General features: G+C 47.6%; 1 protein-coding gene across 1 annotated transcript in view; it reads left to right on the top strand.

Annotated features, from left to right (window-relative positions):
• LOC144506132 (phosphorylase b kinase regulatory subunit alpha, liver isoform-like) overlaps window positions 1-23948 on the top strand; it is a 1103981-nt gene that overhangs the window by 992246 nt on the left and 87787 nt on the right. Inside the window, exon 12 of the mRNA XM_078231960.1 lies at window positions 21607-21702. Within this exon, the coding sequence (XP_078088086.1) occupies window positions 21607-21702 (96 nt within the window). The remainder of the gene's footprint in view (window positions 1-21606; window positions 21703-23948) is intronic.

Below are 23948 nucleotides of genomic sequence, written 5' to 3'. Positions count from 1 at the left end.
AGTGCCTGTATTGTTGTCAGTGCAGTGCCTGTATTGTTGTCAGTGCAGTGCCTGTATTGGTGTCAGTGCAGTGTGTGTATTGGTGTCAGTGCAGTGCCTGTATTGTTGTCAGTGCAGTGCCTGTATTGTTGTCAGTGCAGTGCCTGTATTGTTGTCAGTGCAGTGCCTGTATTGTTGTCAGTGCAGTGCGTGTGTTGTTGTCAGTGCAGTGCGTGTATTGTTGTCAGTGCAGTGTGTGTATTGTTGTCAGTGCAGTGTGTGTATTGTTGTCAGTGCAGCGTGTGTGTTGTTGTCAGTGCAGCGTGTGTATTGTTGTCAGTGCAGTGTGTGTATTGTTATCAGTGCAGTGTGTGTATTGTTGTCAGTGCAGTGTGTGTATTGTTGTCAGTGCAGTGTGTGTATTGTTGTCAGTGCAGTGTGTGTGTTGTTGTCAGTGCAGTGTGTGTATTGTTGTCAGTGCAGCGCGTGTTGTTGTCAGTGCAGCGCGTGTGTTGTTGTCAGTGCAGTGCGTGTGTTGTTGTCAGTGCAGTGTGTGTATTGGTGTCAGTGCAGTGCCTGTATTGTTGTCAGTGCAGTGTGTGTATTGTTGTCAGTGCAGCGTGTGTGTTGTTGTCAGTGCAGCGTGTGTATTGTTGTCAGTGCAGTGTGTGTATTGTTATCAGTGCAGTGTGTGTATTGTTGTCAGTGCAGTGTGTGTATTGTTGTCAGTGCAGTGTGTGTATTGGTGTCAGTGCAGTGTGTGTATTGGTGTCAGTGCAGTGTGTGTATTGGTGTCAGTGCAGTGTGTGTATTGTTGTCAGTGCAGTGTGTGTATTGTTGTCAGTGCAGTGTGTGAATTGTTATCAGTGCAGTGTGTGTATTGTTATCAGTGCAGTGTGTGTATTGGTGTCAGTGCAGCGTGTGTTGTTGTCAGTGCAGTCTGTGTATTGTTGTCAGTGCAGTGTGTGTATTGGTGTCAGTGCAGTGTGTGTATTGGTGTCAGTGCAGTGTGTGAATTGTTATCAGTGCAGTGTGTGTATTGTTGTCAGTGCAGTGTGTGTATTGGTGTCAGTGCAGTGTGTGTATTGTTGTCAGTGCAGTGTGTGTATTGGTGTCAGTACAGTGCCTGTATTGTTGTCAGTGCAGTGCGTGTATTGGTGTCAGTGCAGCGTGTGTTGTTGTCAGTGCAGTGCCTGTATTGTTGTCAGTACAGTGCCTGTATTGTTGTCAGTGCAGTGCGTGTATTGGTGTCAGTGCAGCGCGTGTTGTTGTCAGTGCAGCGCGTGTGTTGTTGTCAGTGCAGTGCGTGTGTTGTTGTCAGTGCAGCGTGTGTATTGGTGTCAGTGCAGCGCCTGTATTGTTGTCAGTGCAGTGCATGTGTAGTTGTCAGTGCAGTGTGTGAATTGTTATCAGTGCAGTGTGTGTATTGTTGTCAGTGCAGTGTGTGTATTGTTGTCAGTGCAGTGTGTGTATTGGTGTCAGTGCAGTGTGTGTATTGGTGTCAGTGCAGCGTGTGTATTGTTGTCAGTGCAGTGCGTGTATTGGTGTCAGTGCAGTGTGTGAATTGTTATCAGTGCAGTGTGTGTATTATTGTCAGTGCAGTGTGTGTGTTGTTGTCAGTGCAGTGCCTGTATTGTTGTCAGTGCAGTGCCTGTATTGGTGTCAGTGCAGTGTGTGTATTGGTGTCAGTGCAGTGCCTGTATTGTTGTCAGTGCAGTGCCTGTATTGTTGTCAGTGCAGTGCCTGTATTGTTGTCAGTGCAGTGCCTTTATTGTTGTCAGTGCAGTGCCTGTATTGTTGTCAGTGCAGTGCGTGTGTTGTTGTCAGTGCAGTGTGTGTATTGTTGTCAGTGCAGTGTGTGTATTGTTGTCAGTGCAGTGTGTGTATTGTTGTCAGTGCAGTGTGTGTATTGTTGTCAGTGCAGCGTGTGTGTTGTTGTCAGTGCAGCGTGTGTATTGTTGTCAGTGCAGTGTGTGTATTTTTATCAGTGCAGTGTGTGTATTGTTATCAGTGCAGTGTGTGTATTGTTGTCAGTGCAGTGCGTGTATTGTTGTCAGTGCAGTGTGTGTATTGTTGTCAGTGCAGTGTGTGTGTTGTTGTCAGTGCAGTGTGTGTATTGTTGTCAGTGCAGTGTGTGTATTGTTATCAGTGCAGTGTGTGTATTGTTGTCAGTGCAGTGTGTGTATTGTTGTCAGTGCAGTGTGTGTATTGGTGTCAGTGCAGTGTGTGTATTGGTGTCAGTGCAGTGTGTGTATTGGTGTCAGTGCAGTGTGTGTATTGTTGTCAGTGCAGTGTGTGTATTGTTGTCAGTGCAGTGTGTGAATTGTTATCAGTGCAGTGTGTGTATTGTTATCAGTGCAGTGTGTGTATTGGTGTCAGTGCAGCGTGTGTTGTTGTCAGTGCAGTCTGTGTATTGTTGTCAGTGCAGTGTGTGTATTGGTGTCAGTGCAGTGTGTGTACTGGTGTCAGTGCAGTGTGTGAATTGTTATCAGTGCAGTGTGTGTATTGTTGTCAGTGCAGTGTGTGTATTGGTGTCAGTGCAGTGTGTGTATTGTTGTCAGTGGAGTGTGTGTATTGGTGTCAGTACAGTGCCTGTATTGTTGTCAGTGCAGTGCGTGTATTGGTGTCAGTGCAGCGTGTGTTGTTGTCAGTGCAGTGCCTGTATTGTTGTCAGTACAGTGCCTGTATTGTTGTCAGTGCAGTGCGTGTATTGGTGTCAGTGCAGTGTGTGTATTGTTGTCAGTGCAGCGCGTGTTGTTGTCAGTGCAGCGCGTGTGTTGTTGTCAGTGCAGTGCGTGTGTTGTTGTCAGTGCAGCGTGTGTATTGGTGTCAGTGCAGTGCCTGTATTGTTGTCAGTGCAGTGCAGGTGTTGTTGTCAGTGCATTGCGTGTATTGGTGTCAGTGCAGTGTGTGTATTGTTGTCAGTGCAGTGTGTGTATTGGTGTCAGTGCAGCGTGTGAATTGTTATCAATGCAGTGTGTGTATTGGTGTCAGTGCAGCGTGTGAATTGTTATCAGTGCAGTCTGTGTATTGTTGTCAGTGCAGTGTGTGTATTGGTGTCAGTGCAGTGTGTGTATTGTTGTCAGTGCAGTGTGTGTATTGGTGTCAGTGCAGTGTGTGAATTGTTATCAGTGCAGTGTGTGTATTGGTGTCAGTGCAGCGTGTGTATTATTGTCAGTGCAGTGTGTGTATTGGTGTCAGTGCAGTGTGTGTTGTTGTCAGTGCAGTGCCTGTATTGGTGTCAGTGCAGTGTGTGTATTGGTGTCAGTGCAGTGCCTGTATTGTTGTCAGTGTAGTGCCTGTATTGTTGTCAGTGCAGTGCCTGTATTGTTGTCAGTGCAGTGCCTGTATTGTTGTCAGTGCAGTGCCTGTATTGTTGTCAGTGCAGTGCGTGTGTTGTTGTCAGTGCAGTGTGTGTATTGTTGTCAGTGCAGTGTGTGAATTGTTATCAGTGCAGTGTGCGTATTGGTGTCAGTGCAGCGTGTGTATTGTTGTCAGTGCAGTGTGTGTTGTTGTCAGTGCAGTGCCTGTATTGTTGTCAGTGCAGTGCCTGTATTGGTGTCAGTGCAGTGTGTGTATTGGTGTCAGTGCAGTGCCTGTATTGTTGTCAGTGCAGTGTGTGTATTGGTGTCAGTGCAGTGCCTGTATTGGTGTCAGTGCAGTGTGTGTATTGTTGTCAGTCCAGTGCCTGTATTGTTGTCAGTGCAGCGTGTGTATTGGTGTCAGTGCAGTGTGTGTTGTTGTCAGTGCAGTGTGTGTATTGGTGTCAGTGCAGCGTGTGTATTGGTGTCAGTGCAGCGTGTGTTGTTGTCAATGCAGCGTGTGTGTTGTTGTCAGTGCAGTGCCTGTATTGTTGTCAGTGCAGTGCGTGTGTTGTTGTCAGTGCAGTGCGTGTGTTGTTGTCAGTGCAGTGTGTGTGTTGTTGTCAGTGCAGTGCGTGTGTTGTTGTCAGTGCAGTGCATGTATTGTTGTCAGTGCAGTGCGTGTGTTGTTGTCAGTGCAGTGCGTGTATTGTTGTCAGTGCAGTGCGTGTATTGTTGTCAGTGCAGTGCGTGTATTGTTGTCAGTGCAGTGCGTGTATTGTTGTCAGTGCAGTGCGTGTATTGTTGTCAGTGCAGTGTGTGTATTGTTGTCAGTGCAGTGCGTGTATTGTTGTCAGTGCAGTGCGTGTGTTGTTGTCAGTGCAGTGCGTGTATTGTTGTCAGTGCAGTGCGTGTATTGTTGTCAGTGCAGTGCGTGTATTGTTGTCAGTGCAGTGTGTGTATTGTTGTCAGTGCAGTGCGTGTATTGTTGTCAGTGCAGTGCGTGTATTGTTGTCAGTGCAGTGTGTGTATTGTTGTCAGTGCAGTGTGTGTATTGTTGTCAGTGCAGTGCGTGTATTGTTGTCAGTGCAGTGCGTGTGTTGTTGTCAGTGCAGTGCGTGTATTGTTGTCAGTGCAGTGCGTGTATTGTTGTCAGTGCAGTGCGTGTATTGTTGTCAGTGCAGTGTGTGTATTGTTGTCAGTGCAGTGCGTGTATTGTTGTCAGTGCAGTGCGTGTATTGTTGTCAGTGCAGTGTGTGTATTGGTGTCAGTGCAGTGTGTGTATTGTTGTCAGTGCAGCGCGTGTTGTTGTCAGTGCAGCGCGTGTGTTGTTGTCAGTGCAGTGCGTGTGTTGTTGTCAGTGCAGCGTGTGTATTGGTGTCAGTGCAGTGCCTGTATTGTTGTCAGTGCAGTGCATGTGTTGTTGTCAGTGCAATGCGTGTATTGGTGTCAGTGCAGTGTGTGTGTTGTTGTCAGTGCAGTGTGTGTGTTGTTGTCAGTGCAGTGTGTGTATTGTTGTCAGTGCAGTGTGTGAATTGTTATCAGTGCAGTGTGTGTATTGGTGTCAGTGCAGCGTGTGTATTATTGTCAGTGCAGTGTGTGTTGTTGTCAGTGCAGTGCCTGTATTGTTGTCAGTGCAGTGCCTGTATTGTTGTCAGTGCAGTGCCTGTATTGGTGTCAGTGCAGTGTGTGTATTGGTGTCAGTGCAGTGCCTGTATTGTTGTCAGTGCAGTGCCTGTATTGTTGTCAGTGCAGTGCCTGTATTGTTGTCAGTGCAGTGCCTGTATTGTTGTCAGTGCAGTGCGTGTGTTGTTGTCAGTGCAGTGCGTGTATTGTTGTCAGTGCAGTGTGTGTATTGTTGTCAGTGCAGTGTGTGTATTGTTGTCAGTGCAGCGTGTGTGTTGTTGTCAGTGCAGCGTGTGTATTGTTGTCAGTGCAGTGTGTGTATTGTTATCAGTGCAGTGTGTGTATTGTTGTCAGTGCAGTGTGTGTATTGTTGTCAGTGCAGTGTGTGTATTGTTGTCAGTGCAGTGTGTGTGTTGTTGTCAGTGCAGTGTGTGTATTGTTGTCAGTGCAGCGCGTGTTGTTGTCAGTGCAGCGCGTGTGTTGTTGTCAGTGCAGTGCGTGTGTTGTTGTCAGTGCAGTGTGTGTATTGGTGTCAGTGCAGTGCCTGTATTGTTGTCAGTGCAGTGTGTGTATTGTTGTCAGTGCAGCGTGTGTGTTGTTGTCAGTGCAGCGTGTGTATTGTTGTCAGTGCAGTGTGTGTATTGTTATCAGTGCAGTGTGTGTATTGTTGTCAGTGCAGTGTGTGTATTGTTGTCAGTGCAGTGTGTGTATTGGTGTCAGTGCAGTGTGTGTATTGGTGTCAGTGCAGTGTGTGTATTGGTGTCAGTGCAGTGTGTGTATTGTTGTCAGTGCAGTGTGTGTATTGTTGTCAGTGCAGTGTGTGAATTGTTATCAGTGCAGTGTGTGTATTGTTATCAGTGCAGTGTGTGTATTGGTGTCAGTGCAGCGTGTGTTGTTGTCAGTGCAGTCTGTGTATTGTTGTCAGTGCAGTGTGTGTATTGGTGTCAGTGCAGTGTGTGTATTGGTGTCAGTGCAGTGTGTGAATTGTTATCAGTGCAGTGTGTGTATTGTTGTCAGTGCAGTGTGTGTATTGGTGTCAGTGCAGTGTGTGTATTGTTGTCAGTGCAGTGTGTGTATTGGTGTCAGTACAGTGCCTGTATTGTTGTCAGTGCAGTGCGTGTATTGGTGTCAGTGCAGCGTGTGTTGTTGTCAGTGCAGTGCCTGTATTGTTGTCAGTACAGTGCCTGTATTGTTGTCAGTGCAGTGCGTGTATTGGTGTCAGTGCAGCGCGTGTTGTTGTCAGTGCAGCGCGTGTGTTGTTGTCAGTGCAGTGCGTGTGTTGTTGTCAGTGCAGCGTGTGTATTGGTGTCAGTGCAGTGCCTGTATTGTTGTCAGTGCAGTGCATGTGTAGTTGTCAGTGCAGTGTGTGAATTGTTATCAGTGCAGTGTGTGTATTGTTGTCAGTGCAGTGTGTGTATTGTTGTCAGTGCAGTGTGTGTATTGGTGTCAGTGCAGTGTGTGTATTGGTGTCAGTGCAGCGTGTGTATTGTTGTCAGTGCAGTGCGTGTATTGGTGTCAGTGCAGTGTGTGAATTGTTATCAGTGCAGTGTGTGTATTATTGTCAGTGCAGTGTGTGTGTTGTTGTCAGTGCAGTGCCTGTATTGTTGTCAGTGCAGTGCCTGTATTGGTGTCAGTGCAGTGTGTGTATTGGTGTCAGTGCAGTGCCTGTATTGTTGTCAGTGCAGTGCCTGTATTGTTGTCAGTGCAGTGCCTGTATTGTTGTCAGTGCAGTGCCTTTATTGTTGTCAGTGCAGTGCCTGTATTGTTGTCAGTGCAGTGCGTGTGTTGTTGTCAGTGCAGTGTGTGTATTGTTGTCAGTGCAGTGTGTGTATTGTTGTCAGTGCAGTGTGTGTATTGTTGTCAGTGCAGTGTGTGTATTGTTGTCAGTGCAGCGTGTGTGTTGTTGTCAGTGCAGCGTGTGTATTGTTGTCAGTGCAGTGTGTGTATTGTTATCAGTGCAGTGTGTGTATTGTTATCAGTGCAGTGTGTGTATTGTTGTCAGTGCAGTGCGTGTATTGTTGTCAGTGCAGTGTGTGTATTGTTGTCAGTGCAGTGTGTGTGTTGTTGTCAGTGCAGTGTGTGTATTGTTGTCAGTGCAGTGTGTGTATTGTTATCAGTGCAGTGTGTGTATTGTTGTCAGTGCAGTGTGTGTATTGTTGTCAGTGCAGTGTGTGTATTGGTGTCAGTGCAGTGTGTGTATTGGTGTCAGTGCAGTGTGTGTATTGGTGTCAGTGCAGTGTGTGTATTGTTGTCAGTGCAGTGTGTGTATTGTTGTCAGTGCAGTGTGTGAATTGTTATCAGTGCAGTGTGTGTATTGTTATCAGTGCAGTGTGTGTATTGGTGTCAGTGCAGCGTGTGTTGTTGTCAGTGCAGTCTGTGTATTGTTGTCAGTGCAGTGTGTGTATTGGTGTCAGTGCAGTGTGTGTACTGGTGTCAGTGCAGTGTGTGAATTGTTATCAGTGCAGTGTGTGTATTGTTGTCAGTGCAGTGTGTGTATTGGTGTCAGTGCAGTGTGTGTATTGTTGTCAGTGGAGTGTGTGTATTGGTGTCAGTACAGTGCCTGTATTGTTGTCAGTGCAGTGCGTGTATTGGTGTCAGTGCAGCGTGTGTTGTTGTCAGTGCAGTGCCTGTATTGTTGTCAGTACAGTGCCTGTATTGTTGTCAGTGCAGTGCGTGTATTGGTGTCAGTGCAGTGTGTGTATTGTTGTCAGTGCAGCGCGTGTTGTTGTCAGTGCAGCGCGTGTGTTGTTGTCAGTGCAGTGCGTGTGTTGTTGTCAGTGCAGCGTGTGTATTGGTGTCAGTGCAGTGCCTGTATTGTTGTCAGTGCAGTGCAGGTGTTGTTGTCAGTGCATTGCGTGTATTGGTGTCAGTGCAGTGTGTGTATTGTTGTCAGTGCAGTGTGTGTATTGGTGTCAGTGCAGCGTGTGAATTGTTATCAATGCAGTGTGTGTATTGGTGTCAGTGCAGCGTGTGAATTGTTATCAGTGCAGTCTGTGTATTGTTGTCAGTGCAGTGTGTGTATTGGTGTCAGTGCAGTGTGTGTATTGTTGTCAGTGCAGTGTGTGTATTGGTGTCAGTGCAGTGTGTGAATTGTTATCAGTGCAGTGTGTGTATTGGTGTCAGTGCAGCGTGTGTATTATTGTCAGTGCAGTGTGTGTATTGGTGTCAGTGCAGTGTGTGTTGTTGTCAGTGCAGTGCCTGTATTGGTGTCAGTGCAGTGTGTGTATTGGTGTCAGTGCAGTGCCTGTATTGTTGTCAGTGTAGTGCCTGTATTGTTGTCAGTGCAGTGCCTGTATTGTTGTCAGTGCAGTGCCTGTATTGTTGTCAGTGCAGTGCCTGTATTGTTGTCAGTGCAGTGCGTGTGTTGTTGTCAGTGCAGTGTGTGTATTGTTGTCAGTGCAGTGTGTGAATTGTTATCAGTGCAGTGTGCGTATTGGTGTCAGTGCAGCGTGTGTATTGTTGTCAGTGCAGTGTGTGTTGTTGTCAGTGCAGTGCCTGTATTGTTGTCAGTGCAGTGCCTGTATTGGTGTCAGTGCAGTGTGTGTATTGGTGTCAGTGCAGTGCCTGTATTGTTGTCAGTGCAGTGTGTGTATTGGTGTCAGTGCAGTGCCTGTATTGGTGTCAGTGCAGTGTGTGTATTGTTGTCAGTCCAGTGCCTGTATTGTTGTCAGTGCAGCGTGTGTATTGGTGTCAGTGCAGCGTGTGTATTGGTGTCAGTGCAGTGTGTGTTGTTGTCAGTGCAGTGTGTGTATTGGTGTCAGTGCAGCGTGTGTATTGGTGTCAGTGCAGCGTGTGTTGTTGTCAATGCAGCGTGTGTGTTGTTGTCAGTGCAGTGCCTGTATTGTTGTCAGTGCAGTGCGTGTGTTGTTGTCAGTGCAGTGCGTGTGTTGTTGTCAGTGCAGTGTGTGTGTTGTTGTCAGTGCAGTGCGTGTGTTGTTGTCAGTGCAGTGCATGTATTGTTGTCAGTGCAGTGCGTGTGTTGTTGTCAGTGCAGTGCGTGTATTGTTGTCAGTGCAGTGCGTGTATTGTTGTCAGTGCAGTGCGTGTATTGTTGTCAGTGCAGTGCGTGTATTGTTGTCAGTGCAGTGCGTGTATTGTTGTCAGTGCAGTGTGTGTATTGTTGTCAGTGCAGTGCGTGTATTGTTGTCAGTGCAGTGCGTGTGTTGTTGTCAGTGCAGTGCGTGTATTGTTGTCAGTGCAGTGCGTGTATTGTTGTCAGTGCAGTGCGTGTATTGTTGTCAGTGCAGTGTGTGTATTGTTGTCAGTGCAGTGCGTGTATTGTTGTCAGTGCAGTGCGTGTATTGTTGTCAGTGCAGTGTGTGTATTGTTGTCAGTGCAGTGCGTGTATTGTTGTCAGTGCAGTGCGTGTATTGTTGTCAGTGCAGTGCGTGTGTTGTTGTCAGTGCAGTGCTTGTGTTGTTGTCAGTGCAGTGTGTGTATTGGTGTCAGTGCAGCGTGTGTTGTTGTCAGTGCAGTGCGTGTAGTGTTGTCAGTACAGTGCGTGTATTGTTGTCAGTGCAGTGCGTGTATTGTTGTCAGTGCAGTGCGTGTATTGTTGTCAGTGCAGTGCGTGTATTGTTGTCAGTGCAGTGCGTGTATTGTTGTCAGTGCAGTGCGTGTGTTGTTGTCAGTGCAGTGCGTGTGTTGTTGTCAGTGCAGTGCGTGTATTGTTGTCAGTGCAGTGTGTGTGTTGTTGTCAGTGCAGTGTGTGTATTGGTGTCAGTGCAGTGTGTGAATTGTTGTCAGTGCAGTGTGTGTATTGTTGTCAGTGCAGTGTGTGTATTGGTGTCAGTGCAGTGTGTGAATTGTTGTCAGTGCAGTGTGTGAATTGTTGTCAGTGCAGTGTGTGTATTGGTGTCAGTGCAGTGTGTGTTGTTGTCAGTGCAGTGTGTGTATTGGTGTCAGTGCAGTGTGTGAATTGTTGTCAGTGCAGTGTGTGAATTGTTGTCAGTGCAGTGTGTGTTGTTGTCAGTGCAGTGTGTGTTGTTGTCAGTGCAGTGTGTGTATTGGTGTCAGTGCAGTGTGTGAATTGTTGTCAGTGCAGTGTGTGAATTGTTGTCAGTGCAGTGTGTGTATTGGTGTCAGTGCAGTGTGTGTTGTTGTCAGTGCAGTGTGTGTATTGGTGTCAGTGCAGTGTGTGAATTGTTGTCAGTGCAGTGTGTGAATTGTTGTCAGTGCAGTGTGTGTTGTTGTCAGTGCAGTGTGTGTATTGGTGTCAGTGCAGTGTGTGAATTGGTGTCAGTGCAGTGTGTGTTGTTGTCAGTGCAGTGTGTGTATTGGTGTCAGTGCAGTGTGTGAATTGTTGTCAGTGCAGTGTGTGAATTGTTGTCAGTGCAGTGTGTGTATTGGTGTCAGTGCAGTGTGTGTTGTTGTCAGTGCAGTGTGTGTATTGGTGTCAGTGCAGTGTGTGAATTGTTGTCAGTGCAGTGTGTGTGTTGTCAGTGCAGTGTGTGTATTGGTGTCAGTGCAGTGTGTGAATTGTTGTCAGTGCAGTGTGTGAATTGTTGTCAGTGCAGTGTGCGTATTGGTGTCAGTGCAGCGTGTGTATTGTTGTCAGTGCAGTGCGTGTATTGGTGTCAGTGCAGCGTGTGTTGTTGTCAGTGCAGTGCCTGTATTGTTGTCAGTACAGTGCCTGTATTGTTGTCAGTGCAGTGCGTGTATTGGTGTCAGTGCAGTGTGTGTATTGTTGTCAGTGCAGCGCGTGTTGTTGTCAGTGCAGCGCGTGTGTTGTTGTCAGTGCAGTGCGTGTGTTGTTGTCAGTGCAGCGTGTGTATTGGTGTCAGTGCAGTGCCTGTATTGTTGTCAGTGCAGTGCAGGTGTTGTTGTCAGTGCATTGCGTGTATTGGTGTCAGTGCAGTGTGTGTATTGTTGTCAGTGCAGTGTGTGTATTGGTGTCAGTGCAGCGTGTGAATTGTTATCAATGCAGTGTGTGTATTGGTGTCAGTGCAGCGTGTGAATTGTTATCAGTGCAGTCTGTGTATTGTTGTCAGTGCAGTGTGTGTATTGGTGTCAGTGCAGTGTGTGTATTGTTGTCAGTGCAGTGTGTGTATTGGTGTCAGTGCAGTGTGTGAATTGTTATCAGTGCAGTGTGTGTATTGGTGTCAGTGCAGCGTGTGTATTATTGTCAGTGCAGTGTGTGTATTGGTGTCAGTGCAGTGTGTGTTGTTGTCAGTGCAGTGCCTGTATTGGTGTCAGTGCAGTGTGTGTATTGGTGTCAGTGCAGTGCCTGTATTGTTGTCAGTGCAGTGCCTGTATTGTTGTCAGTGCAGTGCCTGTATTGTTGTCAGTGCAGTGCCTGTATTGTTGTCAGTGCAGTGCCTGTATTGTTGTCAGTGCAGTGCGTGTGTTGTTGTCATTGCAGTGTGTGTATTGTTGTCAGTGCAGTGTGTGAATTGTTATCAGTGCAGTGTGCGTATTGGTGTCAGTGCAGCGTGTGTATTGTTGTCAGTGCAGTGTGTGTTGTTGTCAGTGCAGTGCCTGTATTTTTGTCAGTGCAGTGCCTGTATTGGTGTCAGTGCAGTGTGTGTATTGGTGTCAGTGCAGTGCCTGTATTGTTGTCAGTGCAGTGTGTGTATTGGTGTCAGTGCAGTGCCTGTATTGGTGTCAGTGCAGTGTGTGTATTGTTGTCAGTCCAGTGCCTGTATTGTTGTCAGTGCAGCGTGTGTATTGGTGTCAGTGCAGCGTGTGTATTGGTGTCAGTGCAGTGTGTGTTGTTGTCAGTGCAGTGTGTGTATTGGTGTCAGTGCAGCGTGTGTATTGGTGTCAGTGCAGCGTGTGTTGTTGTCAATGCAGCGTGTGTGTTGTTGTCAGTGCAGTGCCTGTATTGTTGTCAGTGCAGTGCGTGTGTTGTTGTCAGTGCAGTGCGTGTGTTGTTGTCAGTGCAGTGTGTGTGTTGTTGTCAGTGCAGTGCGTGTGTTGTTGTCAGTGCAGTGCATGTATTGTTGTCAGTGCAGTGCGTGTGTTGTTGTCAGTGCAGTGCGTGTATTGTTGTCAGTGCAGTGCGTGTATTGTTGTCAGTGCAGTGCGTGTATTGTTGTCAGTGCAGTGCGTGTATTGTTGTCAGTGCAGTGCGTGTATTGTTGTCAGTGCAGTGTGTGTATTGTTGTCAGTGCAGTGCGTGTATTGTTGTCAGTGCAGTGCGTGTGTTGTTGTCAGTGCAGTGCGTGTATTGTTGTCAGTGCAGTGCGTGTATTGTTGTCAGTGCAGTGCGTGTATTGTTGTCAGTGCAGTGTGTGTATTGTTGTCAGTGCAGTGCGTGTATTGTTGTCAGTGCAGTGCGTGTATTGTTGTCAGTGCAGTGTGTGTATTGTTGTCAGTGCAGTGCGTGTATTGTTGTCAGTGCAGTGCGTGTATTGTTGTCAGTGCAGTGCGTGTGTTGTTGTCAGTGCAGTGCTTGTGTTGTTGTCAGTGCAGTGTGTGTATTGGTGTCAGTGCAGCGTGTGTTGTTGTCAGTGCAGTGCGTGTAGTGTTGTCAGTACAGTGCGTGTATTGTTGTCAGTGCAGTGCGTGTATTGTTGTCAGTGCAGTGCGTGTATTGTTGTCAGTGCAGTGCGTGTATTGTTGTCAGTGCAGTGCGTGTATTGTTGTCAGTGCAGTGCGTGTGTTGTTGTCAGTGCAGTGCGTGTGTTGTTGTCAGTGCAGTGCGTGTATTGTTGTCAGTGCAGTGTGTGTGTTGTTGTCAGTGCAGTGTGTGTATTGGTGTCAGTGCAGTGTGTGAATTGTTGTCAGTGCAGTGTGTGTATTGTTGTCAGTGCAGTGTGTGTATTGGTGTCAGTGCAGTGTGTGAATTGTTGTCAGTGCAGTGTGTGAATTGTTGTCAGTGCAGTGTGTGTATTGGTGTCAGTGCAGTGTGTGTTGTTGTCAGTGCAGTGTGTGTATTGGTGTCAGTGCAGTGTGTGAATTGTTGTCAGTGCAGTGTGTGAATTGTTGTCAGTGCAGTGTGTGTTGTTGTCAGTGCAGTGTGTGTTGTTGTCAGTGCAGTGTGTGTATTGGTGTCAGTGCAGTGTGTGAATTGTTGTCAGTGCAGTGTGTGAATTGTTGTCAGTGCAGTGTGTGTTGTTGTCAGTGCAGTGTGTGTATTGGTGTCAGTGCAGTGTGTGAATTGTTGTCAGTGCAGTGTGTGTATTGTTGTCAGTGCAGTGTGTGTATTGTTGTCAGTGCAGTGTGTGAATTGTTGTCAGTGCAGTGTGTGAATTGTTGTCAGTGCAGTGTGTGTATTGGTGTCAGTGCAGTGTGTGTTGTTGTCAGTGCAGTGTGTGTATTGGTGTCAGTGCAGTGTGTGAATTGTTGTCAGTGCAGTGTGTGAATTGTTGTCAGTGCAGTGTGTGTTGTTGTCAGTGCAGTGTGTGTATTGGTGTCAGTGCAGTGTGTGAATTGTTGTCAGTGCAGTGTGTGAATTGTTGTCAGTGCAGTGTGTGTTGTTGTCAGTGCAGTGTGTGTATTGGTGTCAGTGCAGTGTGTGAATTGTTGTCAGTGCAGTGTGTGTATTGTTGTCAGTGCAGTGTGTGTATTGTTGTCAGTGCAGTGTGTGAATTGTTGTCAGTGCAGTGTGTGAATTGTTGTCAGTGCAGTGTGTGTATTGGTGTCAGTGCAGTGTGTGTTGTTGTCAGTGCAGTGTGTGTATTGGTCTCAGTGCAGTGTGTGAATTGTTGTCAGTGCAGTGTGTGAATTGTTGTCAGTGCAGTGTGTGTTGTTGTCAGTGCAGTGTGTGTATTGGTGTCAGTGCAGTGTGTGAATTGGTGTCAGTGCAGTGTGTGTTGTTGTCAGTGCAGTGTGTGTATTGGTGTCAGTGCAGTGTGTGAATTGTTGTCAGTGCAGTGTGTGAATTGTTGTCAGTGCAGTGTGTGTATTGGTGTCAGTGCAGTGTGTGTTGTTGTCAGTGCAGTGTGTGTATTGGTGTCAGTGCAGTGTGTGAATTGTTGTCAGTGCAGTGTGTGTGTTGTCAGTGCAGTGTGTGTATTGGTGTCAGTGCAGTGTGTGAATTGTTGTCAGTGCAGTGTGTGAATTGTTGTCAGTGCAGTGTGTGTATTGGTGTCAGTGCAGTGTGTGTTGTTGTCAGTGCAGTGTGTGTATTGGTGTCAGTGCAGTGTGTGAATTGTTGTCAGTGCAGTGTGTGTATTGGTGTCAGTGCAGTGTGTGAATTGGTGTCAGTGCAGTGTGTGAATTGTTGTCAGTGCAGTGTGTGAATTGTTGTCAGTGCAGTGTGTGTGTTGTTGTCAGTGCAGTGTGTGTATTGGTGTCAGTGCAGTGTGTGAATTGTTGTCAGTGCAGTGTGTGAATTGTTGTCAGTGCAGTGTGTGTATTGGTGTCAGTGCAGTGTGTGTTGTTGTCAGTGCAGTGTGTGTATTGGTGTCAGTGCAGTGTGTGAATTGTTGTCAGTGCAGTGTGTGAATTGTTGTCAGTGCAGTGTGTGTATTGGTGTAAGTGAAGTGTGTGTTGTTGTCAGTGCAGTGTGTGTATTGGTGTCAGTGCAGTGTGTGAATTGTTGTCAGTGCAGTGTGTGTATTGGTGTCAGTGCAGTGCGTGTGCTGTTGTCAGTGCAGTGCGTGTATTGTTATCAGTGCAGTGTGTGTATTGGTGTCAGTGCAGCATGTGTATTGGTGTCAGTGCAGTGTGTGAATTGCTGTCAGTGCAGTGTGTGTATTGGTGTCAGTGCAGCATGTGTATTGTTGTCAGTGCAGTGCGTGTATTGTTATCAGTGCAGTATGTGTATTGGTGTCAGCGCAGTGTGTGTATTGTTATCAGTGCAGTGTGTGTATTGGTGTCAGCGCAGTGTGTGTATTGCTATCAGTGCAGTGTGTGTATTGGTGTCAGCGCAGTGTGTGTATTGTTGTCAGTGCAGTGTGTGTATTGTTGTCTGTGCAGTGTGTGTATTGTTGTCTGTCCAGTGTGTGTATTGTTGTCAGTGCAGTGTGTGTATTGGTGTCAGTGCACTGTGTGTATTGTTGTCAGTGCAGTGTGTGAATTGTTGTCAGTGCAGTGTGTGTATTGGTGTCAGTGCAGTGTGTGAATTGTTGTCAGTGCTGTGCGTGTATTGGTGTCAGTGCAGTGTGTGAATTGTTGTCAGTGCAGTGTGTGTATTGGTGTCAGTGCAGTGTGTGTATTGGTGTCAGTGCAGTGCGGGTATTGGTGTCAGTGCAGTGCGTGTATTGGTGTCAGTGCAGTGTGTGTATTGTTGTCAGTGCAGTGTGTGTATTGTTGTCAGTGCAGTGTGTGTATTGTTGTCAGTGCAGTGTGTGTATTGGTGTCAGTGTAGTGTGTGTATTGTTGTCAGTGCAGTGTGTGTATTGTTGTCAGTGCAGTGTGTGTATTGTTGTCAGTGCAGTGCGTGTATTGGTGTCAGTGCAGTGTGTGTATTGTTGTCAGTGCAGTGCGTGTATTGTTGTCAGTGCAGTGTGTGTATTGGTGTCAGTGCAGCATGTGTGTTGTTTTCAGTGCAGTGCCTGTATTGTTGTCAGTGCAGTGTGTGAATTGTTGTCAGTGCAGTGTGTGTATTGGTGTCAGTGCAGTGCGGGTAATGGTGTCAGTGCAGTGCGTGTATTGGTGTCAGTGCAGTGTGTGTATTGGTGTCAGTGCAGTGCGGGTATTGGTGTCAGTGCAGTGCGTGTATTGGTGTCAGTGCAGTGTGAGAATTGTTGTCAGTGCAGCATGTGTGTTGTTGTCAGTGCAGTGCGTCTATTGTTGTCAGCGCAGTGCGTGTATTGGTGCCAGTGCAGTGCGTGTATTGGTGTCAGTGCAGTGCGTGTGCTGTTGTCAGTTTAGTGCGTTTATTGTTGTCAGTGCAGTGCCTGTATTGTTGTCAGTGCAGTGCCTGTATTGTTGTCAGTGCAGTGCGTGTGTTGTTGTTAGTGCAGTGCGTGTATTGTTGTCAGTGCAGTGCGTGAATTGTTGTCAGTGCAGTGTGTGTATTGGTTTCAGTGCAGTGTGTGTATTGGTGTCAGTGCAGCGTGTGTGCTGTTGTCAGTGCAGTGCGTGTGCTGTTGTCAGTGCAGTGCGTGAATTGTTGTCAGTGTAGTGCGTGTATTGTTGTCAGTGTAGTGCCTGTGTTGTTGTCAGTGCAGTGCGTGTATTGTTGTCAGTGCAGTGCATGTATTGTTGGCAGTACAGTGCCTGTATTGTTGTCAGTGCAGTGCCTGTATTGTTGTCAGTGCAGTGCCTGTATTGTTGTCAGTGCAGTGCCTGTATTGTTGTCAGTGCAGTGTGTGTATTGTTGTCAGTGCAGTGTGTGTATTGTTGTCTGTGCAGTGTGTGTATTGTTGTCTGTGCAGTGTGTGTATTGTTGTCAGTGCAGTGTGTGTATTGTTGTCAGTGCAGTGTGTGAATTGTTGTCAGTGCAGTGTGTGTATTGGTGTCAGTGCAGTGTGTGAATTGTTGTCAGTGCAGTGCGTGTATTGGTGTCAGTGCAGTGTGTGAATTGGTGTCAGTGCAGTGTGTGTATTGGTGTCAGTGCAGTGTGTGTATTGGTGTCAGTGCAGTGTATGAATTGTTGTATGTGCAGTGCCTGTATTGTTGTCAGTGCAGTGTGTGAATTGTTGTCAGTGCAGTGTGTGTATTGGTGTCAGTGCAGTGCGGGTATTGGTGTCAGTGCAGTGTGTGTATTGGTGTCAGTGCAGTGCGTGTATTGGTGTCAGTGCAGCATGTGTGTTATTGTCAGTGCAGTGCGTGAATTGTTGTCAGTGCAGTGCGAGAATTGTTGTCAGTGCCATGCGTGTATTCTTGTCATTGTGTTGCGTGTATTGTTGTCAGTGTAGTGCGTGCATTGTTGTCAGCGCAGTGCGTGTATTGGTGCCAGTGCAGTGCGTGTATTGTTGTCAGTGCAGTGCGTCTATTGTTGTCAGCGCAGTGCGTGTATTGGTGCCAGTGCAGTGCGTGTATTGGTGTCAGTGCAGTGCGTGTGCTGTTGTCAGTTTAGTGCGTTTATTGTTGTCAGGGCACTTAATGTGTTGTTGTCAGTGCAGTGCATGTATTGTTGGCAGTACAGTGCCTGTATTGTTGTCAGTGCAGTGCCTGTATTGTTGTCAGTGCAGTGCCTGTATTGTTGTCAGTGCAGTGCCTGTATTGTTGTCAGTGCAGTGCCTGTGTTGTCAGTGCAGTGCGTGTATTGTTGTCAGTGCAGTGCGTGAATTGTTGTCAGTGCAGTGCGTGAATTGTTGTCAGTGCAGTGCCTGTGTTGTCAGTGCAGTGTGTGTGTTGTTGTCAGTGCAGTGCGTGTATTGTTGTCAGTGCAGTGCGTGAATTGTTGTCAGTGCAGTGTGTGTATTGGTTTCAGTGCAGTGTGTGTATTGGTGTCAGTGCAGCGTGTGTATTGTTGTCAGTGCAGTGTGTGTATTGTTGTCAGTGCAGTGTGTGTATTGGTTTCAGTGCAGTGTGTGTATTGGTGTCAGTGCAGCGTGTGTGTTGTTGTCAGTGCAGTGCGTGTGCTGTTGTCAGTGCAGTGCGTGTATTGTTGTAAGTGTAGTGCGTGTATTGTTGTCAGTGCAGTGTGTGTATTGTTGTCAGTGCAGTGTGTGTATTGGTTTCAGTGCAGTGTGTGTATTGGTGTCAGTGCAGCGTGTGTGTTGTTGTCAGTGCAGTGCGTGTGCTGTTGTCAGTGCAGTGCGTGTATTGTTGTCAGTGTAGTGCGTGTATTGTTGTCAGTGTAGTGCCTGTGTTGTTGTCAGTGCAGTGCGTGTATTGTTGTCAGTGCAGTGCGTGTATTGTTGTCAGTGTAGTGCGTGTATTGTTGTCAGTGTAGTGCCTGTGTTGTTGTCAGTGCAGTGCCTGTGTTGTTGTCAGTGCAGTGCGTGTATTGTTGTCAGTGCAGTGCGTGTATTATTGGCAGTGCAGTGCGTGTATTGTTGGCAGTTCAGTGCGTGTATTGGTGTCAGTGCAGTGCGTGTATTGGTGTCCGTGCCGCGCGTGTATTGGTGTCAGTGCCGCGCGTGTATTGGTGTCAGTGCCGCGCGTGTTTTGGTGTCAGAGCAGTGCGTGTATTGGTGTCAGTGTATTGCCTGTATTGTTTTCAGTGCAGTGCGTGTATTGGTGTCAGTGCAGTGCGTGTAGTATTGTGAGTGCAGTGCGTGTTTTGGTGCCAGTCCAGTGCGTGTCCTGGTGTCAGTGCGGTGCGTGTATTGTGAGTGCGGTGCGTGTCTTGTGAGTGCGGTGCGTGTATTGTGAGTGCGGTGCGTGTATTGTGAGTGCGGTGCATGTATTGTGAGTGCGGTGCGTGTATTGTGAGTGCGGTGCGTGTATTGTGAGTGCGGTGCGTGTATTGTGAGTGCGGTGCGTGTATTGTGAGTGCGGTGCGTGTATTGTGAGTGCGGTGCGTGTATTGTGAGTGCGGTGCGTGTATTGTGAGTGCGGTGCGTGTATTGTGAGTGCGGTGCGTGTATTGTGAGTGCGGTGCGTGTATTGTGAGTGCGGTGCGTGTATTGTGAGTGCGGTGCGTGTATTGTGAGTGCGGTGCGTGTATTGTGAGTGCGGTGCGTGTATTGTGAGTGCGGTGCGTGTATTGTGAGTGCGGTGCGTGTATTGTGAGTGCGGTGCGTGTATTGTGAGTGCGGTGCGTGTATTGTGAGTGCGGTGCGTGTATTGTGAGTGCGGTGCGTGTATTGTGAGTGCGGTGCGTGTATTGTGAGTGCGGTGCGTGTATTGTGAGTGCGGTGCGTGTATTGTGAGTGCGGTGCGTGTATTGTGAGTGCGGTGCGTGTATTGTGAGTGCGGTGCGTGTATTGTGAGTGCGGTGCGTGTATTGTGAGTGCGGTGCGTGTATTGTGAGTGCGGTGCGTGTATTGTGAGTGCGGTGCGTGTATTGTGAGTGCGGTGCGTGTATTGTGAGTGCGGTGCGTGTATTGTGAGTGCGGTGCGTGTATTGTGAGTGCGGTGCGTGTATTGTGAGTGCGGTGCGTGTATTGTGAGTGCGGTGCGTGTATTGTGAGTGCGGTGCGTGTATTGTGAGTGCGGTGCGTGTATTGTGAGTGCGGTGCGTGTATTGTGAGTGCGGTGCGTGTATTGTGAGTGCGGTGCGTGTATTGTGAGTGCGGTGCGTGTATTGTGAGTGCGGTGCGTGTATTGTGAGTGCGGTGCGTGTATTGTGAGTGCGGTGCGTGTATTGTGAGTGCGGTGCGTGTATTGTGAGTGCGGTGCGTGTATTGTGAGTGCGGTGCGTGTATTGTGAGTGCGGTGCGTGTATTGTGAGTGCGGTGCGTGTATTGTGAGTGCGGTGCGTGTATTGTGAGTGCGGTGCGTGTATTGTGAGTGCGGTGCGTGTATTGTGAGTGCGGTGCGTGTATTGTGAGTGCGGTGCGTGTATTGTGAGTGCGGTGCGTGTATTGTGAGTGCGGTGCGTGTATTGTGAGTGCGGTGCGTGTATTGTGAGTGCGGTGCGTGTATTGTGAGTGCGGTGCGTGTATTGTGAGTGCGGTGCGTGTATTGTGAGTGCGGTGCGTGTATTGTGAGTGCGGTGCGTGTATTGTGAGTGCGGTGCGTGTATTGTGAGTGCGGCGCGTGTATTCTGAGTGCGGCGCGTGTATTCTGAGTGCGGCGCGTGTATTGTGAGTGCGGCGCGTGTATTGTGAGTGCGGCGCGTGTATTGTGAGTGCGGCGCGTGCATTGTGAGTGCGGCGCGTGCATTGTGAGTGCGGCGCGTGCATTGTGAGTGCGGCGCGTGCATTGTGAGTGCGGCGCGTGCATTGTGAGTGCGGCGCGTGCATTGTGAGTGCGGCGCGTGCATTGTGAGTGCGGCGCGTGCATTGTGAGTGCGGCGCGTGCATTGTGAGTGCGGCGCGTGCATTGTGAGTGCGGCGCGTGCATTGTGAGTGCGGCGCGTGCATTGAGAGTGCGGCGCGTGCATTGTGAGTGCGGCGCGTGCATTGTGAGTGCGGCGCGTGCATTGTGAGTGCGGCGCGTGCATTGTGAGTGCGGCGCGTGCATTGTGAGTGCGGCGCGTGCATTGTGAGTGCGGCGCGTGCATTGTGCGTGCACGAGCCCAGCATTGCCCGCAGTACTATCTGCAATGTTTGGATCGCAGGTGAAGAGGAAATTTAGAATAAGCACCGGGAAATGTATAGAAAGGGGAAAGATCTTCCTGATATAAAGGGGGCTTTAAAAATGGAAGCAAAACATCCAGGATGAGATGTTTGTTGAGGTTCAATCAAAAAGGCCAAAAGATCACTTTCATCTTCCATTGTTTGTGAATAAGGAGCTCGTCTTGTTAACCTCCAGCAAGCAGGAAGGGTAAATCGGCAAGTTGTGTTCCTGAATTGTACTGGGTTTCCAGCACTGTGCTAAGCCATCAGCCCTGAAAGGATGCTGTGGGACATAGCTTTAACATCTTTATTCTACAGGCATTCTGGGCACTGTTTCAGCAGAAATGGATTTATTTAAATAGATTAATACCTCGGCTAAAATAGTAATGAAGGATACATTTAGTCATTATTCCAGGAGCATTCTGCTTCCATTTAATCAGAGAAAGCAAATATTTATTCTCTGGGTAGAAGCCAAATTCAGTTTTTTAAAAATCAATATTATTTCTGAGAATTTATTATTTGAGAAAGTAGGAAACATTTTGGGAAGAATATCCTGGTTTTTTTTCCATGACTGCACTGCTGAAAACATACTTCACTGAACATACAGATTAGGAGCAGGAGTAGCCCCTCGGCACCTCGAGCCTGCTCCTGCGTTCAATAAGATCATGGCTGATCTGATTGTAACCTCAATTCCACCTTCTGCCAATCCTTGATAACCTTTGACTCCCTTATTGGTCAAAAATCTATCTCTGCCTTAAAAATCTTCACTGACCCTGCCTCCACCATTCTCTGAGGAAGAGAGTTCTAAAGAGCCACAACCCTCTGAGGGAAAAAATTTCTCCTCCCTTCTTGAATGGTTAACCTCTTATTTTTAAACTGACTCAAGTTCCAGCATCTCTCACAAGGGCCAGTGAAACACTTTGGAACAGCAGTGGGCAACCTCGGCTAGTGAGTGGGCCATAATCAGACTTGTTCACTAAGCATGACTCCACGGATAAGATTAAATACATTTAATACATGCCAAATGTTTCATACTGAGTTATGGAAAGTTCTTAATCATTTATATATTCATAGAATCGTCGTCAACTTCAAATGGTAAAGACAAAAGAAAATATTGATGCCTGATTGGATGCAGAGGAAGCATCCGGCTCTTTCAGTCAATGGTCGGAACTTTCCGGTTGTTCACACTGGCAGGATCTTCCAGTCCCGCCGATGAGACATCTCCCACATCCCCCCCCCCCCCCCCCCCCCCCCCCCGCCACCCCCCTCCGCCCCCTCGCCGCAGATTTCCCAGCAGTGAGGTGCTCATTCAACGGGAAACCCCATTGACAATGGCAGGACCAAAAGATCCCACCAATGGTGAGCCGCCTCCCTCCGCCGTGAAACACACGGTGGATTGGGCAGTAAATCCCACCCATTGTTGTGAACAATCAACACACGCCTCACTTCACTCACCCTCACTTTTAACTGTGTATCACTTCACTCATACTGGTAGGAAAAAAACTACATGGAGGGAAATCAGTGAAATGTGGTGATCCTGCACATGGGCAGCGGTCAACAAAATGTCTCATGGGTCGCACTCAGAATTCTGCTGGGCAGCAAGTTGCCCACCTCTGCTTTGGAATGCCCTGAAGTTGTAAAAAGCAATGCCAGCCCTTTCTCTCTCTTTACTAGTTCTTTGGATATTGTTCTAGATTGATGAGTACAGAGAGGCCCTGGAAGAAATTCTCATAAGAGGGCAGAATGGTGTTCGTCTGGTCCCAGAACTATATGCCGTTCCTGCGGAAAAGGTAAGACACTGAAAACTCTTCATTACAAATTATTCTCAACCATAATGACATGATGCCGAATGTTACAGTCGAATTTTAACTGATAACCTCGAGTCTGATGACCTTTGAGTTGACAATTATGTATTCCAAGCAACAGATATTGGATGTGTTAATTTAATTAACTGACCTGAAAATGGCTTCCACTGCATCATTTATGACCCTTTAATTGTAATTGTGGTTTGTGTGGGGGTAGCTGATCTAATCTGCTGAACCTTGCCACCCATTGCAGTTGGCATGTCTGCCCGTGAAATATCAAACAGTGCGGGAAATTTCAGCCAAGGTTATCAGCTGCAAACTAGCCATCTATGTTTAGGAGAGCCAGGGGTTTGAGGATGAGAATTTCCAGGCAAACATTAGCAGGATTAAGCACTGCCGTATGCTGCTGCTGCTGCTGCACTGCCCCAGGGCATCAATGTGTGCCATTACTGCGCGGTGCCGTGGGCACAGAATCCTTTGAGAGTGGTAGCTCATGTGGAAATGTTCTTCCTGGTTTGTAATGTCCCACCGCATCGCAGACTGGAAGCAGCAGAAAAGTACGATGAAGAAGTTTGTGGGTGAAAATTGGTAGGATACTAAATAGTGAGGGGGATAACCATAGGCTGCAGGAGAATATCAATGGACTGGCCAGGTGGACAGAGCAAATGGAATTCAACCTGGAAAAGGGAGAGGTATTGCACTTGGGGAGGGCTAACAAGGCAAAGGATTACACTATGAATGGTAGGATCCTGGAAAGTACTGAAGATCAGAGGGAGCTGGGCATACATATCCACAGATCTTGAAGGTGGCAGGGCAGGTAGACAAAGTGGCTTGGAACACATTTGGGATACTTGCCTTTATTAGCTGAGGCACAGAATACAGGAGCAGGGAGGTCATGCTAGAACCATAGAACCATAGAAAATTACAGCTCAGAAACAGGCCTTTTGGCCCTTCTTGTCTGTGCCGAACCATTTTTTGCCTAGTCCCACTGACCTGCACTTGGACCATATCCCTCCACACCCCTCTCATCCATGAACCCGTCCAAGTATTCCACACTCCCACCACTCTCTGCGTGAAGAAGCCCCCCCTAATATTACCTTTAAACTTTTCTCCTTTCACCCTTAACCCATGCCCTCTGGTTTTTTTCTCCCCTAGCCTCAGCGGAAAAAGCCTGCTTGCATTCACTCTATACCCATCAAAATCTTATACACCTCTATCAAATCTCCCCTCAATCTTCTACGCTCCAGGGAATAAAGTCCCAACCTATTCAATCTCTCTCTGTAACTCAGCTTCTCAAGTCCCGGCAACATCCTTGTGAACCTTCTCTGCACTCTTTCAACCTTATTTACATCCTTCCTGTAACTAGGTGACCAAAACTGTACACAATACTCCAAATTCGGCCTCACCAATGCCTTATATAACCTTACCATAACACTCCAACTTTTATACTCGATACTCCGATTTATAAAGGCCAATGTACCAAAGGCACTCTTTACGACTCTATCCACCTGTGACGTCACTTTTAGGGAATTCTGTACCTGTATTCCCAGATCCCTCTGTTCAACTGCACTCTTCAGAGTCCTACCATTTACCCTGTACGTTCTTCTTTGGTTTGTCCTTCCAATGTGCAATATCTCACACTTGCCTGCGCTAAATTCCATTTGCCATTTTTCAGCCCATTTTTCTAGTTGGTCCAAATCCCTCTGCAAGCTTTGAAAACCTTCCTCACTATCCACTACACCTCCAATCTTTGTATCATCAGCAAACTTGCTGATCCAATTACCACATTATCATCCAGATCATTGATATAGATGACAAACAACAATGGACCCAACACCGATCCCTGCGGCACACCACTAGTCACAGGCCTCCACTCAGAGAAGCAATCCTCCACAACCACTCTCTGGCTTCTTCCATTGAGCCAGTGTCTAATCCAATTTACTACCTCCCCATGTATACCTAGCGACTGAACCTTCCTAACTAACCTCCCATGAGGGACCTTGTCAAAGGCCTTGCTTAAATCCAGGTAGACAACATCCACCGCCTTCCCTTCATCCACTTTCCTGGTAACCTCCTCGAAAAACTCTAATAGATTGGTCAAACATGACCTACCACGCACAAAGCCATGTTGACTCTCCCTAATAAGTCCCTGTCTATCCAAATATTTGTAGATCCTATCCCTTATCGCACCTTCTAATAACTTGCCCACCACCGACGTCAAACTTACTGAC

This window comes from Mustelus asterias, chromosome 17, assembly GCF_964213995.1.
Source record: "Mustelus asterias chromosome 17, sMusAst1.hap1.1, whole genome shotgun sequence".
Taxonomy (NCBI): domain Eukaryota; kingdom Metazoa; phylum Chordata; class Chondrichthyes; order Carcharhiniformes; family Triakidae; genus Mustelus; species Mustelus asterias.
This window is presented reverse-complemented; position numbering and strand designations above follow the sequence as displayed.